The following is a 17066-nucleotide window of genomic DNA, read 5'->3' as shown; positions in this document are numbered from 1 at the left end:
TGAAATTGGTTAAACGTTGGTTTGATGAAGGAAGAGGTTTTAAGAATTACCTCAAGCTTCCAGTGCATTAGGTGACTCTCAAATTAAAAATCCTGTAAGGGGCTACTCTCATAACCTATGTGTGGTTCTTTCTGGGCCACCTTTATTACGGGTTCCTTGCTACTTTAAAATGAAGTTATGCAATGAATCTTGGAACACTGAAAAAATAAAATTTAAAAAAATAAAAAATAATAAAATGAGGTTATGGAAAATTATAAATTATTAAAATTTATGAAGATTAAATATTAATTTGAAGAGTTTTATCACTAATGTGTTATTTAAAAATGTTGGCCATTATAAATACAGTGACACAGATGCAAAGGCATGTGGAAAAATACACACACATATATGTATACTATATATATGTGAGCATGTAAGACTATATGTGTGTGAATATACACACATAGATTTGTCTGAATATGGGTTTGTGATGGCAGTGGAATTGTGTGTAGGTATTTGTGTGGTAGTAGTGATGTGAGTTTAGTGGGTTTTTTGATTATTTAGCAAAATGCTTTACACTATTAAGCCCTTGGGTCCCGCTGCTTCATCTTATGTGATTATCTAGGAAGCAAAGGGACAAAGTGATTAAAAAAAACCTCCTAGACTCTGTTTTCAACATAACTACCTCCCCCGGCTATTTCTCTTCTATATTCATAAAACCATTTACCTATCTTCTATGAAAATATATTTTCAATTTAGGAGCTACAAGCCAAGTGGGAGAGTCCAGCTTCCCCCAACAGCGACAACATGACAATGAACTCAAATGCATCACAGGCCAACCATCACAGTTTCATTTTAACAGGTATCCCTGGGATGCCAGATAAAAATGCATGGATGGCCTTTCCCTTGGGATTTCTCTACACACTAACTCTCCTGGGAAATGGTACCATTTTGGTTGTCATCAAGGTAGATGAGAGTCTCCATGAGCCTATGTACTACTTCCTCTCCATCTTGGCTCTCACTGATATTAGTCTCTCCATGTCCACCTTGCCCTCCATGCTCAGCATCTTCTGGTTTAATGCCCCTGAAATTCCCTTTGATGCGTGCATTACATAGATGTTTTTCATCCATGGATTTGGAGTGGTAGAATCAGGAGTTTTAGTGTCCATGGCCTTTGACAGATTTGTGGCCATCTGAGACCCATTACGCTATGCTTCTGTCCTCACCCATGGCATCATTGGAAAGATTGGAATAACTGTCCTCATCCAGGCAATCTGTGTAGTCTTCCCTGTTCCCTTCCTTATAAAGCGGCTACTGTTTTGCCGTTCCAATGTCTTGTCTCATTCATACTGTCTCCACCAAGATGCAATGCGGCTAGCCTGTGCCAGCACCCGCATTAACAGTCTCTATGGACTCATCATAGTCATCTTCACATTGGGGCTGGATGCCCTCATCATTCTCTTTTCTTATGTGCTCATCTTAAAGACTGTGCTGGGCATTGCTTCCAGAGATGAAAGGCTCAAAGCCCTCAACACCTGCCTCTCTCACATCTGTGCTGTGCTCCTCTTCTATATTCCTCTCATTGGTGTCACCATGATCCAGATTTGGGAAGCATTTGTCACCAGTAGTCCACACACTCATGGCCAATATCTATCTGTTACTCCCCCCGTACTCAATCCCATTGTCTATAGTGTGAAGACCAAGCAGATACGAAGGCGGATCATAAACATGTTCCAGAGGAAAATGAACAGGACCTAGGAAAATGGAGTCAAGTATAAGGTGCAACAGTTTCAGCAGTTTCAATGCAGCCAAATTATGTACATCTAGTAAAATGCAAGGGTGGGTAAAAGGCTAGTAAAAGGCTTGTGGGTGATGATACAACACTAGTCATTCTTGTTCTGTATATACTCCATTTTGAAATGTACACATTTCGATATCTGGTATCACATACAAAATCTAATTTAATTAAACTATAATTTTCTTCTTTTAAACTAGAGATGAGCATCAGTAATGATAAATTATCACCTGCTTATCTAGATAACACTTATGGGTATTTACTCATATAACATGAAGTAATATTCTTTCTTTAATTATCAGTTAAATAATATTTACATAGAGAAGGATTCTGGAAGCCCAATAGCACTACTGAAGGGTTGGGTCTCTCAGATATTGTTTTGTTTTGTTTTTTCTTTAAAATAGAGCAAAGGAAACTGTTACAAAATCAAATAGCATTTAAGTTTTGGTATTTATGGAGTAAAGTAAATGACAAAATTAAAACAGACACATCTGTGATTATTTAATTTACTCCTTTTCTTTTAAGGAATATCACTTCTTTACAGATTTGTAGTAGTCCTAGTTTTCTGCCACATGCTTAGTAGAATAATGGGTGTTTTGTCTTTACTCTTTTGACCCAGTATGAGTAAGGTATATTTTGCTGTGTACTAGAGGATCCAACAAAACTTGACCAAGTAAAATTACTCCTGGGCATTTTATGAGGACTAGTAAAAACTTTCAGCACTGAGAAAAAGTTTAAGAAAACAGTGAGGGTGGAGGGTAGGGAGATGGGGTAACTGGGTGATAGACATTAAGGAGGGTACTGGATGTAATGAGCACTGGGTGTTTTATGCTAGTGATGAATATGTAAATGTTACCCCTGAAATTAATAGTATACTCTATGTTAATTAAATTGAATTTAAATAATTTTTTTTTTAAAAGAAAGCAGTAGGGGCGCCTGGGTGGCTCAATGGATTAAGCCGCTGCCTTCGGCTCAGGTCATGATCTCAGGGTCCTGGGATCGAGTCCCGCATCGGGCTCTCTGCTCAGCGGGGAGCCTGCTTCCTCCTCTCTCTCTGCCTGCCTCTTTGCCTACTTGTAATCTCTCTCTGTCAAATAAATAAATAAAATCTTAAAAAAAAGAAAAGAAAAGAAAAGAAAAGAAAGCAGTAAACACATGTGTTGAGGATGAGTATGTCAAATGCAATGTGTCTTTGCATTGATGCTGGTTCCTGTTTTAAGTATTTTATTAATCATGAAACAATGAATTTGCTGGGAGAATTACTTGTTCCTTCAATGAATATGCATTTAAACCTAATGAAATCATAACCAGTCATGATGCTAGACCTGGAAATACAGAGGAAAATGTACTAATTTACTGCTTAATCCTTGGCACAGTTCTCGGAAAAGAAATATATATACAAGTCAAGTAGGTATTACACTTCAGTATCACATTTATTAATAGTAATGGATAATGCTATTTTCCTTTAAATACCTTTTTTAAAAAAAGATTTTATTTATTAAGAGAGCAAGAGCAAGCAGGGGGATGGGGCAGGGGGAAAGAGTGAGAGAAAGAATCCCAAGGAAGACTCCACACTGAGGATCCCCACACAAGGTTCAAGCTCTCAACACTGAGATCATGACCTGAGCCAAAATCAAGAGCTGGACACTGAGCTAACTGAGCTACCTAGGTGCCCCTGCCTTTATATATCTTAATATCCTTGCAACAATCTTTGAGAGTAGGTGTTAGCAACATTTTACACACGGGGAAATAAGTTTTAGAGTAGTTAAGTAACTTGCTCAAGTTAAATAGTTTTTTTAAGTGTCAGAACTAGATTTAAATTTGGATCTGTTGATTTTAAAGCCTGTAAAGTGAAACTTAATCCATGTCTCAGGGTTTCCTAGGCTTGCAAGCAAATTCCATGAAGAGGGAATGAAGGAGTGATTCTAAGACACAGCTGCATGAGAGATAAACTAGTAATCAATATTGTCAAAACCTTATGGAAGAAGTTCATCTTGCCAAGACGGAAGTAAACAATGGGAATTACTTCAAAATGGTTGGTTGGTATAGAAGGCAAATATCAGCCAAGGCTTCAGTATCGATACCATCTAAATGAAAAACATGAATCCCATAAAGGACACTTTATAATCAGTTAGCCTACAAGGAGAAAAAAAATATATAACTTTGATTTGTATGTAAATTTATCTCAGTCTTCAAAAACGTTTATTTTTATTAATGTGTTACCATATATAATTATTCAATAAATAAATATAAAATATAAATATGTTAGAGAGTGTCCTTTTTTCTTTTTTCCTTATACAGATATACAACCAAAAACTTGAAAACTACCACTCCAGACTAAGGATAAAAGAGAACTACCATAAGAGGTCTTTACAAAGTTCATATACTGTGATTTAAGAGGGAAGTAGCTGAAAGTGCCCTTTGAATACCATTAGTCTTTGATTCTTTGGTGGGACCATGAAGTGGCAAGATCAAAAGTCTAAATTCTTTACCAGCAATCGACTCACATACTCCACACGTTCACTGTGCAATCCCACCTCTGATTCCTAGAGTCTGGCTTTTGTGCCCATTAATATATGGAAGGTATGTTTTCCATGGCTCCAATCTCTTTCTAACAAATCAAGTACTTTCCACCTCAACCCTCCCTCAGTTTAAATTATTTGGGCAAATTACAAATATTTACCATCCCCTGCTTTTTAATCTCTTCGCTGATTTCATGACATCTCACATGTCCTACTGCTACCTCCTGTTTCTTCACCTGCTTTCACTTCTTCGTCTCCAACAGGATGTGGGTATTTCTCAGTTTCCCCCATGTCACTCTACTACCTCAGTAAATCTCTTCTGCTAAGATGACATTCACGTTAATGGCTTTAAAATACAACCCAATGGATCTCTCTCTCTCTCTCTCTTCTCTCCCTCGTGATCTAATTGCTCATTCTTTTTTAAATTTTATTTATTTATTTGACAAAGGTCACAAGCAGGCAGAGAGGCAGGCAGAGAGAGAGAAGGAAGCAGGCTCCCAGGTGAGCAGAGAGCCTGATGTGGGGTTTGATCCCAGGATCCTGGGATCATGACCCAAGCTGAAGGCAGAGGCTTCAACCCACTGAGCCACCCAGATGCCCCTAATTGTTCATTATTAATTGCCCTTGCATAATCTCTATGTGGAGTCCTTTTTTAAAGATTTATTTATTTATTTCAGAGAGAGAGAGAGAGAGAGAGACAGCACATAGAGGGGGAGGGGCAGAAGGAGAAAGAGATCTCAAGCAGAACATGGAGCTCAGTGTAGGACTCCATCTCACAACCCTGAGATCATGACCTGACCTGAAATCAAGAGTTGGACATTTAACCAACTGAACCATCCAGGTGTCCCCGCTCTTGTGGAGTTTTTTTATATACCTCAATTACCGTAGAATCTTTTTTTTTTTTTTTAACCGTAGAATCTTTAACACTTGCTCTTTCCTACAGTAATCATGTCCTAGTTCTTTCTTTAAAGGTATAAACATGCTCTATTTATATTACATTCAAAAATTACAGACACATATTCAGAAACTCAGTACTTGATTCTTTCTTTGATTTGCATGTGTCATCAACACCCACAATAATCAATCTGGTTTGGTCCTCTTGCAAAAGTAGGATGCAGTTTTTTAGTCAAATTAAGGAGTAGAATGAGGAGAGAGCCTTTCTAAGGAGGAAGAAAATAGCACAGAAGACAATATGTCAAACTACATGTTTAACTACATCTTAAAATAAGCTGCCATAGAAAAATTTAATTTGAATTATCATGTAGCCCTATGTCTAATTCAAACACATAGAATAGATGTTTTACTTAAGAATAAAAGATGAATCTTATTTTTTTTCTACTAAATCAGTATTTTGCAAATTGTATGTGGTAAATTAATTTTGAGCTTTTTTTTTCTTAATTCAGTTCAAGCCAGCCCATTCTCTCCCTGCCCCTCTAACTGGTCCTGCTCTTCCTCCCCTTGTCACACCAGAAGCCACAATCACACTCCAAGTACACCCTGTTTGCCTTCCTGGGAAACCCCAAATTCTACCCACTCAGATCAGGAAAAAGAAATTGCACCCATACAATTTTATTGTATTGTATACAAAACCATGTGCTTTGGTGACACTGCAAAGTCAAATTGTTATAAAAATTTTCAAATTTTCTCCCTTTCCTTACTTGCCCATCACAGGCAAGTAACAGACTGGGCATGACACTTTTCCTCAAAGGGATGCTGTAATACCAAATAAAATAACATGTAAAAGGCTCCGGCAGTGTGTCTTTTTGCTTAGTGGGCAGTCTACAACTATAAGTTCTCTTATTCCCTTATCTTCAATATTCTTAGACACTCTTTATAATTGAACAGAACCTCATGTTTACCAGTAGTTGTACTCATATGATTAAACTTAATTTCATAACCACACTGGATTTCCAGGTAAGAGAATACCTAGTGTCACACACAGAAAAGCTAAACTTTACCCTTAATCTTTTGATCTCAAGTTATACAACAAAGTTGGCCCCTGCTCCATTGTACACATTAATATTCGTAATCCTAAAATTTGATCATTTTTCTGATTCATGTCTTAATAAAGTATCATCCCCAGGTGTTCTCTTATTATTTAATGAGTATAGTTCATTTCTCCCCTTTTAAGCAAATGGAGGTCATTCCTAATTCTTGAGTGAGAATGTTAAATTAATTTAGTGAGCTTTAATTTAAAAGGTGTTGAACTCATGGCCTATTTGAGTTCAGGAGAGTTATTTAAAAATTGAATTAATAATATTCCCTGCCTTCAGGTGTTATATGCCAAAAATGCAGGGCTATAGGACAGTACACTGAACAGTTCCTATAAATGTCACTCTTCCTATACTAAGCAAAGAACAACTTGGCACAGGAAAAGGAAAATATGCTCTGAAAGCAGGGAAATGTCTCTTTTTTTAAGATTTTATTTATTTATTTGACAGAGAGAGAGATCACAAGTAGGCGGGTGGGGGGCGGGGAGCAGACTCCCCACTGAGCAGAGAGCTCTATCTCAGGACCCTGAGATCATGACCTGAGCCAAAGGCACAGTCTTAACCCACTGATCCTCCCAGGCACCCCAGCAGAGAAATCTCTTTTTGTCTAATTCAAATCACACAGAAAACATGAAAAAGATAACCTTTATTTCTCATACTCATAATTGAACCTTTACAGAATAGATTTCCTTCTCTCTCAAACTGGCAGAACTTAACCCTCTGCAGTAATCTTGCTTTGAACAAATATTTGGATGATTTTCTTTCGTATCTCCTTGGTCTTCACAGTATAGACTATAGGGTTCAGCACAGGGGGTACAAGAAGGTAGGCATTAGCCATAAGGGCATGAGTCAGTGGTGAAAGGTGCTTTCCAAAACGATGAATGACAGACACCCCAATAAGTGGAACATAGAAGATGAGTACAGCACAGATGTGTGAAACACAGGTGTTGAGTGCCTTCAGCCGGCCCTCCCCTGAGGCAATGGCCATTACTGTTCGGAGTATGAACACATAGGAGAGGAGGATGGAGAGGGAGTCAGAACCCTTGGTGAAGACGACAGCAATGAGGCCATAGAGACTGTTGACCCGGGTGCTGGCACAGGCAAGGCGCATGACATCTTGGTGGAGGCAGAAGGAGTGGGAGAGAATATTGGAGCGATAGAAGGGAAGTCGTTTGATGAGGAAAGGCACAGGAAAGACCACACACACTGCCCTTATCAAGATGACTGTCCCTGTTCTGCAGACCACACCATTGGTTAGGATGGTACCATACCTGAGCGGGTTCCAGATGGCAACAACCCGATCAAGGGCCATGGCCACCAGGACTCCAGATTCAATGGCGGAGAAGGTGTGAATGAAGTACATCTGAACAAGGCAGGCATCAAAGGCAATGGACTTGTGGTTAAACCAGAATATGCCTAGCATAGAGGGCAAAGTACAAAGGGCAAGCCCCATGTCTGCCAATGCCAGCATGCACAGAAAATAGTACATGGGGATATGCAGGGATGATTCAGACTTGATGGTAGAGATGATGACACCATTGCCAAAGAGAGCAATGACATATATAGCACCCAATGGGAATGCCATCCAATAATACTTTTGTTCAAGCCCTGGAATTCCAGTTAAGACAAAGTAAGGGTGTTGGAAGTAAGAGTGGTTATTATCTGCCATGAAGCCAGTGTGACACAGGCATGAGGAGGGTGCTTGTGGGGTCCTGATGGGTGACTTCCTAAAAATACAGTGATATAACAATATGTTAGAATCTGACTCCTGGGAGTCAAACAATTTTATTTTCACACGGGTGGGGAGGGTATAAGAGAGGACTGAATCCCAAAATTACTATTCCACGGTGTATCCTGTTGAGGAAAATTCTACTGGCTGAGGGGAAAAAGACTCACCCAACTACAAATAAGTCACATTCACATTTACTTTCACATCTCTTATCATTTTTGAATAATTTGTCTTCTGCTCCTCAATTCGTGAATATTTTACATCCAGGCTGTTTTTAACTCTGGCTGACCCACGCTCATGGTGAATCAAAAATCACATTGTACTGAAGTCTCCTACAAGATCCCTTTTGAAAGATTTCTGATTCATATTTCCAGCCTTAGCCAGGACATTTTCTCTCTTTCTATCAAACATCCATTTATCCACACTGCTCTTATGAAAAAGGGCTAGCTGTTGGTTCAAAAATCTGGCCTATTAGATTGTCAGTATACATTTCTTTCCAAAAACTGTTATTTTAGTTTTTGTCTGTTTTTGTGATTTTTGAGAAATAAAATGTTATATTTCTCAAATAACTGGAATAAAAATTGGAAAGGAGAGAAACGTTTAAGAGGTAGACAAATAGAGGGGAAAATAAAATAAGGTAGAGGGAGGGAAGGAGAGAAGAGAAAAAGAATAAAATAGAGAAAACAGAGATGCAAAGAGCATCAGAAGTAAAAGTTTATCTATTTCACATTTTACTAATAAAAAAACTGAAGCCTAAAGAAGCAGCTTACCCTCCGTCAAATACCTAGTTAGTAGCAAAGCGGATAAGAGAGAGGGAAAGGCACAGCCTTGCTGAGGAATATTACAGTTAAGTGCCATGGGAGTTTGAGTGTTCAAGTAGAGAAGACCAAGTCAAAGTTAGATCTCTTGGCCAAGGTGCTTACTCCCTAATATTGGTCCTTAGATTTTGTTCTTTACCTATGTTGCCCAAGATCTAGAAAACAGGAGTTCAAGCTTATCTCCTAAAGATTAGTCTTTTAGATCCCAAGTTCTTCCTTTGAAAGTTAATCTAAGCCTGACCCTCCACGGTTCATACTGCCACATATATGGGAAAACAGACTAAGTGTTCTGTATCTGCCCCCAAGCTACCATAAGCTAATGGTCTTGTCATAGATCCTAAATTGTAGGAGCAGGTGAACGATAAAATAAAACTAAAAAAAATTCTCTCTTACGTGAGTAACAGCAAGCAAACAAAAAACACACTTCCACCAGTCTAGGGAAACTTCCAAGTTATCTAGGCAATGCAGGATATTTGTAGATGATAGAATAAGATTAGGACGGCCTTCAAAGGAAAGGCTGACTCTTCATTATACCAGGATGAATGATAGCTACAGAGAATCTGAGGAAACAGGGAAACAAAAAAACCCTCCTGATGTAGAAATTAATTATAAGCACACCTCACTTGACAGTAGAGCCACAAACTCTCTTATCAAGGGGGAAATTTCAAAACTGCAATCATTCTAGTGTTCTAAATGGAAGTAATTTTAAAAGTCCAGTGTCTAACCAATATAGAAACAGTATCCAGTATTCTACAGGTGACGTGTATCTTCTGCCTACATTAGTTCCATCAACTGGGAGTTCCCTACACTTTAAGGCAATGGCATTTATAAGAGAATCAGCTATCTATCCACCTCATAGAAAAAGGTGACCTATTACAATGAAGTTAAAGAAGTTATCTTCACATCTTTCCCTTAAAGGTGTGAATGAGAAAGAGGGCCAGAACATAGGTTATGGAGTGCTTGGGTTGGAGAAAAGAGGACAAAGGAAAGATAAAGGGACAGAAGAGAAGAGGTTGGGAAACAATTAGAAACTTCCGTGATGGTATCTTAAAATAGTCTGTTGATAGGCCAACTTTATCCTTTGCTTTTTCTCTAAAACTTACCTCGTTGCTGAGAATGTCCCTAACTGGAAGAGATCTTGAGCAGTCTAAGACTCGCCTGGCAAAACCATTGCCACTACCCACATGAGGACTTTTATTTCTTGCACTGCTCCAAAACTCCTCCTACTACTACACCATGGAGAGTTTCATGGGTCAATGAGCAGGGTTATTCCCTGGAGCTTCTGAGATTGAGGAAGTCTCCCCAGGGCAATAAAATTACCTCTTAGATATTCATGTCTGGGATATGAGATAGTATTAAGGAGCCTAATAGAAAAAGGTGTTTGTTTTTGTGTATATGTGTGGAGGGGTTCAGTTTCAAGAGACTGCTTATTGCTTAGTCATGGTCTCTCAAGGCCATCTTAGCCACCTCGCTCTTTCCACACTCTAAACTGATGATAGTTGCCTTTATTTTTCTCAAAACATAGCAAAAATAACAAACAAAAATATCTCTAAGAAAAGTGACTCCAAGATTTTCCCGTGAAATCTACAGTCGAAATGACTCCCCCAGTGAATGAATTTTTCCTGATGTTTTATCTGCATTTTTCAGTTTTCAGTATCAACCTGATAAATCTAGCTATGCACTGTGAAAAACCTGACTAGATAAGGAAGAAATGCTCATATAGAAAGAGCTTCATAGACTAAGCTTTCTTAATCAATTGCCATTATCTATACAATAGTCCCACAGTAATTTAACATTAATACAGATTACTCTTCAATACCACAGACTCTTAAAGTGTTCAGTTCCTTAATAAAATAAAATTCATTTCTACATCATATGATCATTCTTTTAATTGGAGTAATTAAGCTGTGGAATTGCTCTACTTAAAATAATTTAACCTCTATATTTCACTGCTCATTACAAAGGTGCATTTTGCAACTTAATCCACTCTTGCTCCTATTTTTCATCTATGCTGACAAATAGGAGTTTTGTGTAATTGGATCACTCTAATTTTATTCCAATCTCTCAACCAAAATGTTTTAAGAGAATCTCAACCAGGCTCTGCTCTCAGTGCGGAGCCCTACACAGGGTTCGATCTCATGACCTGAGCCAAGATCAAGTCAGACACTTAAACTACTGAGCCACCCAAGCGTCCCTGGACTCTGATTTCTTTTCACTTTCTGTCTATTCGTCAGAACAAATATAAAACTAAACAATTACTATCTCTCCTTTTAAATTTCAACCTCATCAAAGATGGAGGACACTGACTATGCAATAGTCAGACCATATAAGACTATATGGTCTTATAGATTTAGAGAATCTATCTTCCATTAATTATTTCAATTCACTTTAATTGGATATTAATACCATTCCTATCAAAAGCAGTTTCAAATATTCACATTTCCAACCACCCCACCTTCTCTCAAATATTCACATTTCCAACCACATTCTATAGCAAAACCGTTCCCCTACTCATTCAAAAGAATTGTGATGATTTAATCTAGTCTTTCTCAGTACCTTACCTCTCTTAGCTACTTCTTGAAACATATCCACACCCATCCTTTTCTTCCCAGAGTTCAAGTAAATTGCCTCTTTCCAGGTTCAATATTAACCCTACCTCAGTGCTAGAGTCTTTGACTCCATTTCCTACTTTAATTCTTGCTTTTCTCATTCAATTGTATGTATTAGCAGATTCCTTCCAAATCTGTATCTCCGATCCTCATCTTTGTGTTGAGTTTCAGACACTTACATGTATCTGTCTGATGGTCATCATCTTTACCTATACATCACTCATATTCATCAAAATGAACAAATCCAAAACTATTTTTTTATTATGTTATGTTAGTCACCATACAATACATCATTAGTTTCTGCAGTAGTGTTCCATGGTTCATTGTTTGTATATAACACCCAGTGCTCCATGCAATATGCGCCCTCCTTACTACTCAACACCATGCTAACTGACCCCCCACAAACCCTCAGTTTGTTTCCCAGAGTCCATAGTCTCTCATGGTTTGTCTCCCACTCTGATTTCCCCCTTTCATTTTTTCCCTTCCTTCTCCCAATGTCTTCCATGCTATTCCTTATGTTCCACAAGTAAGTGAAACCATATGATAATTGACTTTCTCTTCTTGACTTATTTCATTTAGCATAATCCCCCCCAGTTCCATCCATCAAAAGTTGAGTATTCATCCTTTCTGATGTCTGAGTAATATTCCAACTTTCTCTCTTCACAGATGACATGATACTTAAGGAAAACCCAAAGACTCCACCACTAAATTATTAGAGCTCATATAGCAACTCAGTAATGTGGCAGGATATAAAATCAATGCACAGAAATCAGTTGCTTTCCTATACATAACAATGTAACGGTAGAAATCGATAATTTTTAAAAGCAACTTTATGCTTTCTCCTCCATACTTTAACTGGCTATTTCTTTACCTTTTTTTTTTTTTTTAAGATTTTATTGATTTATTTGACAGAGAGAGAGAGAGAGAGCGAGCACCAGCAGGAGGAGGGAGAGGGAGAAACAGTTTCCCCACTGAGCAGGGAGCCTGATGCAGGGCTCTATCCCGGAACCCTGGGATCATGACCTGAGCTGAAGGCAAACACTCAACCAACTGAATTACCCAGGAGCCCCTATTTCTTTACTTTTTTATCTCAGTTGATAGTTCAATCCATCTAGTCATGTAAATACAAAACTGTAAGTCATTCAATAGAGAGTCCTGACACATATATTAAATATAATATTATATATTAAATACCTTAAATGTTTCTAGTATTGTTCCTTTCTTTCTATATTGAACAATGTTTACAATTCCACACCCTCTATTTCTCCCACATAGACTTCTTCAATTACATTCTAAGGTATTTTTTTTTTATTCACATAAAAATAAACTGCTTTGCTTATTCTTGTTCTTCCCTGTTCCTTCTTTCTTTTAGTTATGCATGAGGAAATGAGGTTTCTCTTATTGTCAATTTCTTTAGAAAATATTATTCTAATATTTGGCACTAACCAAATTCGAACTGGACAGATGTCTTATTACATGTAGTTAAATTATTTCATTGCCACGTAAATTTGATTTTTTATGAAAGTCTTATGAAAAACCATGAGAAGCTGAAAATGCATTTATAAATAATTTGTAAGTCTATGTATCTTGTTTTTCCTTAAGCAGTTTTCACAACATCAAGATAATTTTTAACATTCATGCAAGTCTAAATTTTCTCCAAAACATATTCTTTCTTATTGACTCATTCTTAATACATTTCTGAAGCATTTAAAAAAACTGAATTACTAGAATTTGTCAAAAACAAATGCTTCAGTTCATGATCCATGGCTACTTATTGTTTGGCAAAGGTGATCAAAACATATTTGTGGTGGGGGCATCTGGTTGGCTCAGTGGGTTAAGCCTCAGCCTTTGGCTCAGGTCATGATCCCAGTGTCCTAGGATCGAGCCCCACATTGGGTCTTGTCTCAGCAGGAAGTCTGCTTTCCCACCCCCCTGCCGCCTGCCTCTCTGCCTACTTGTGGTCTCTGTCTCTGTCTCTCTCTGTCAAATAAATAAATAAAGTCTTAAAAAAAAATATTTGTTGTATTAAAAAAATGGAAGTTGAGAAGGACAGAAGAAAGGAAGAAAGGGAAAAAAAGAGGAAACCAAGAGAAGATAATACAATGAGAAAATGGGAGAGAGGAAGGACATAAAAATGATGGATAAGCCTTGAAAGGTAAATTTCAAAGAAACTGACAACTGCTCTTACGAGAGTTTCCATTTTTCAATGGTTTTAAAATTTATATCCAATGAAATTTACTTCTTTTTGTGCAATTCTATTAATTTTGTTAAATGCATAGAGTCATGTAACCACCTCTTTAATCCAAATACTGAAAAGTTCCATCAACCCAAAACAGACCCTTATGTTACACCTTATATTTGATCCCTTATAGTTGATATCCCTTATAGTTGATACCCCAAGCCCTTGATAACTACTAATCTGTTGTCTGACCCTATAACTTTGGTTCATTAAATAGTAATAATCTTTCAAACCTGACTTTTTACATTTAACATAAGCATTGAGATTTATCCATGTTATTGCTAAACAGTATTTCATTGAATGGGTATAGGTGATATTCTGTTTATCCACTTGGTGGTTGAAAGACATTTGTTTATAAATAAAGCTCTTATAAGCATTCACACATAGGTTTTTATATGTATGTAAGTTTTTATTTCTCTGGTTTAAATACCTAGAAGTGGATATCCCAGGCATATCTCTTTTTTTATAGATGTTTTAATTTTTGTTATTTTTATTATGTTAATCACCATACAGTACATCATTAGTCTTTGATGTGGTGTTCCAAGACTCACTGTTTGCATATATCACCCGGTCTTCCATGCAATACAATACCCCAGGTATATCTTAAGTATGTGTCTAGCTTTCTAAAAATTACCATATTGCTTTTCAAAGTGGTTGTACAGTTTTGTATTCCCATCACCAGTGTATGAAAATCCTAGTTGCTTTTGTTCCAACCAGCAACTTCAATTATCAATTTTTTTTGTCATTCTTACAGGTATATATTGACATCTCATTATGGTGGTTTTAATTTATATTTTCTTAATGATTAATAATGTTGAGCCTCTTTTTATGTGTTTATTGCCATATATATCTTCTCTGGTGAAATATCTGTTCAAATATTTGGCCTATTATTTCTGATTGGGTTACTATTTTTTTGAATTTATAGTTTTTAAAAAATATATAATTTGATTAAAAAATGTTGTTGTTTATGTGATTTGTGACTTGTATCCCTAGTCTTTCTTGTTTTTTAATTCTCTTAGCAGTGTCTTTCATGAAACATTTTTATAAAAAGATATCTTATAAAAATATTTTGATGAGATATCTATATATGTTTTTTGCTTTGAGTTGTGCTTTTTGTGTCTAATTTAGGAATTATTGGCATACCAAAAAGTCTCAAAGATTTTCTCATACTTCCTCTTCTAAAAGTTTTATAGTATAATGATTTACACTTAGGTTTATGATTATTTTGTTCAAAAGTAAATTGATTTATTTCTGTAGGTCTTGTATATTCTCTATACTGTTTCACTGATTTATGTGTCTATCCCTTTGCCAAAACCAAATCCTTCCAATTATTGTAGATTTACAGGAAGTCTAGAAGTCAGGTATTAAGAGTCTTCAAACTTTCTCATCTTTTTCAAAATTGTTTTGTCTATATTAGTTCCTTTGATTTTGTATGTAAATTTATTATTCATTATTTATTTATTTATAAGATTATTTATTTATTGAGAGAGAGTGTGTGTGAGCAGGGGGAGGGACAAGGAGAAGAAGGGGGAGAGAATCTCCAACAGACTCTGTATTGAGTGTGGAACGTGGGGCTCAATCCCACAACTCTGAGGTCATGACTTGAGCAGAAATAAAGAACCACCCAGGTACCCAAGGTAAACAAATTAGAATCAGCTTACACAGGTCTACAAAAACATGGCTGGGATTTAGATTGGCATTACATTAAATCTTTAGAACAATCTGTATAGAAATGGTACCTTAAAAAGTGTTCATTTTCACCATTTATTTAGGTCATCTCATTTTTTTTTTAATAGCAATGTTTTATAGTTTCAGCATAACAACCCTGCACAAATTTCATTAGCTACATACCCTGGTGTGTCGTTTTGGTGCTATTATAAATGGTACTTTAACAAAATCCACTTTTCATTACTCATTGCTAGCATGTAGAAATATCACTGATTTGTTTATATTACCTTATATCCTGTCATCTTGCTAAACTTGCCTTTAAGTTTCTAGAACCTTCTCACAGATTTCTTGGGGGGTTTTAAATATAGACTGTCATGCTATCTGTGAATACACAGTTATGTATTTATCCCTTCCAATCTATGTTTCTGTATGCATTCTATATACCCTCATTGTACTGAATAGGACTTCCAGCAAAATGTTGTACAAGAATGATGACAGCATATGCTCCTGCCTTTTCCCCCAATCTTGGGGAGAAAATATTAAGTCTTTCATCATTAATTATAATGTTAGTTATAGATGTCCTTTATGAGAGTATGGAAATTCACCTTGTATTTTCAATATACTGAGAGTTTTGCCCATGAAAATGTGTTGGATTCAACATGCCATTATGGGCTTTGAAAGAGGAGTAGACCACACACATAAGAGCAGCTTCTAATACAGGAAAGTGATAGCCAGTCAACAGCCAATGAGTTAGAGAGCCTACAGACTAAGTCTGGTTTGTTTTTTCTATTAGTCCACTCACTTGGGCTGTAGATATGTTCTTTTCCTAGCAAAGATGTTGAATTCCATTGTCACATATATTTTTGGGAATACTAGCTTATTTGGGAGCAATGAGGTTACCTAGATAGATTATGAAGAGGAGGAACAAATTTTCCTTTGTCCAAGGTTCTTCTTGCTAGACTTAAGAGTTAAATTTACATGAAACAGATTGACAGAAGAAAACCCCTACATTTCATTAAGAGCACACAGGCATAATAATGAAATTGAGATCCAAACAAATGACCAAGGTAGGCAGTTTTTATACATTTCATACAGAGAGAAAATAAATGTGTGAGAAGTTAGCAGAATAAACAAAACAGATATTTTGGAGTTTAAGGAAGTGAAATTTTCAGTAAGTGAAATTTACTTTATTAGTAGTAAAAAAGTAGCAAGGTTTATTTTTGAAGCTTTCTCAGCTTTAAAGTTTCTATCTTTGGTGATAGGGATGTCCTGTTCTTCAGTTGGGAAATATATTTCCTGCTTTTAGGAGTGACAGAAAAGTGTCTGAGTGTCCCTGCACTGGCTGTTACCCAGGTAGTTTCACTTCAAAATATCCAGGATGCCATTGTGGTACATTTTGGCAGCCTGCTGCTGGCCCCTACAAACACTAGCATAGCATTTGCTTACTCCTTCCCTCCCAGCAAATGTTAAATAGTTGCCGTGTAGTCAGCTTGTACTGGTGGATATCCAATCTGAGAATTTGTCATGAAATTTAGCATGGATTCTTGTTCTAATTGCTACATTTCTGTGGCAACATTGACAGTGAGCAAAAATGGTATTTGCTGAATCTTTTTTTCAGGTTTTATTTAAATTCCAGTTAGTTAACACACCGTGTAATATTAGTTTCAGGTGTACAATGTAGTGATTCAACATTTACAAACAACACCCAGTGTTCAT

The 17066-nt window shown here is 36.8% G+C and overlaps 1 protein-coding gene and 1 pseudogene across 1 annotated transcript; one reads left to right on the top strand and one right to left on the bottom strand.

The window, feature by feature from the left end:
- The first annotated feature begins 786 nt into the window (after nt 1-786).
- Nucleotides 787-1737, top strand: LOC131820955 (olfactory receptor 51H1-like; annotated as a pseudogene).
- A 5262-nt stretch (nt 1738-6999) lies between these two features.
- Nucleotides 7000-7956, bottom strand: LOC131820944 (olfactory receptor 51H1-like). Its single transcript, XM_059156794.1, has one exon. The coding sequence runs from the start codon at nt 7954-7956 to the stop codon at nt 7000-7002; it is 957 nt and encodes a 318-aa protein (XP_059012777.1).
- Between the last annotated feature and the right edge of the window lie 9110 nt (nt 7957-17066).

The sequence above is a fragment of the Mustela lutreola genome, chromosome 1 (genome assembly GCF_030435805.1).
Source record: "Mustela lutreola isolate mMusLut2 chromosome 1, mMusLut2.pri, whole genome shotgun sequence".
Classification (NCBI taxonomy): domain Eukaryota; kingdom Metazoa; phylum Chordata; class Mammalia; order Carnivora; family Mustelidae; genus Mustela; species Mustela lutreola.
Note: the sequence above shows the minus strand (reverse complement) of the source record. Positions and strands in the feature narration are given on the sequence as shown.

What these genes read in the sequence shown, in the direction of transcription:
- LOC131820944 (XM_059156794.1), bottom strand. Translation starts at nt 7,956, where the DNA reads ATGGCAGATAATAACCACTCTTACTTCCAACACCCTTACTTTGTCTTA.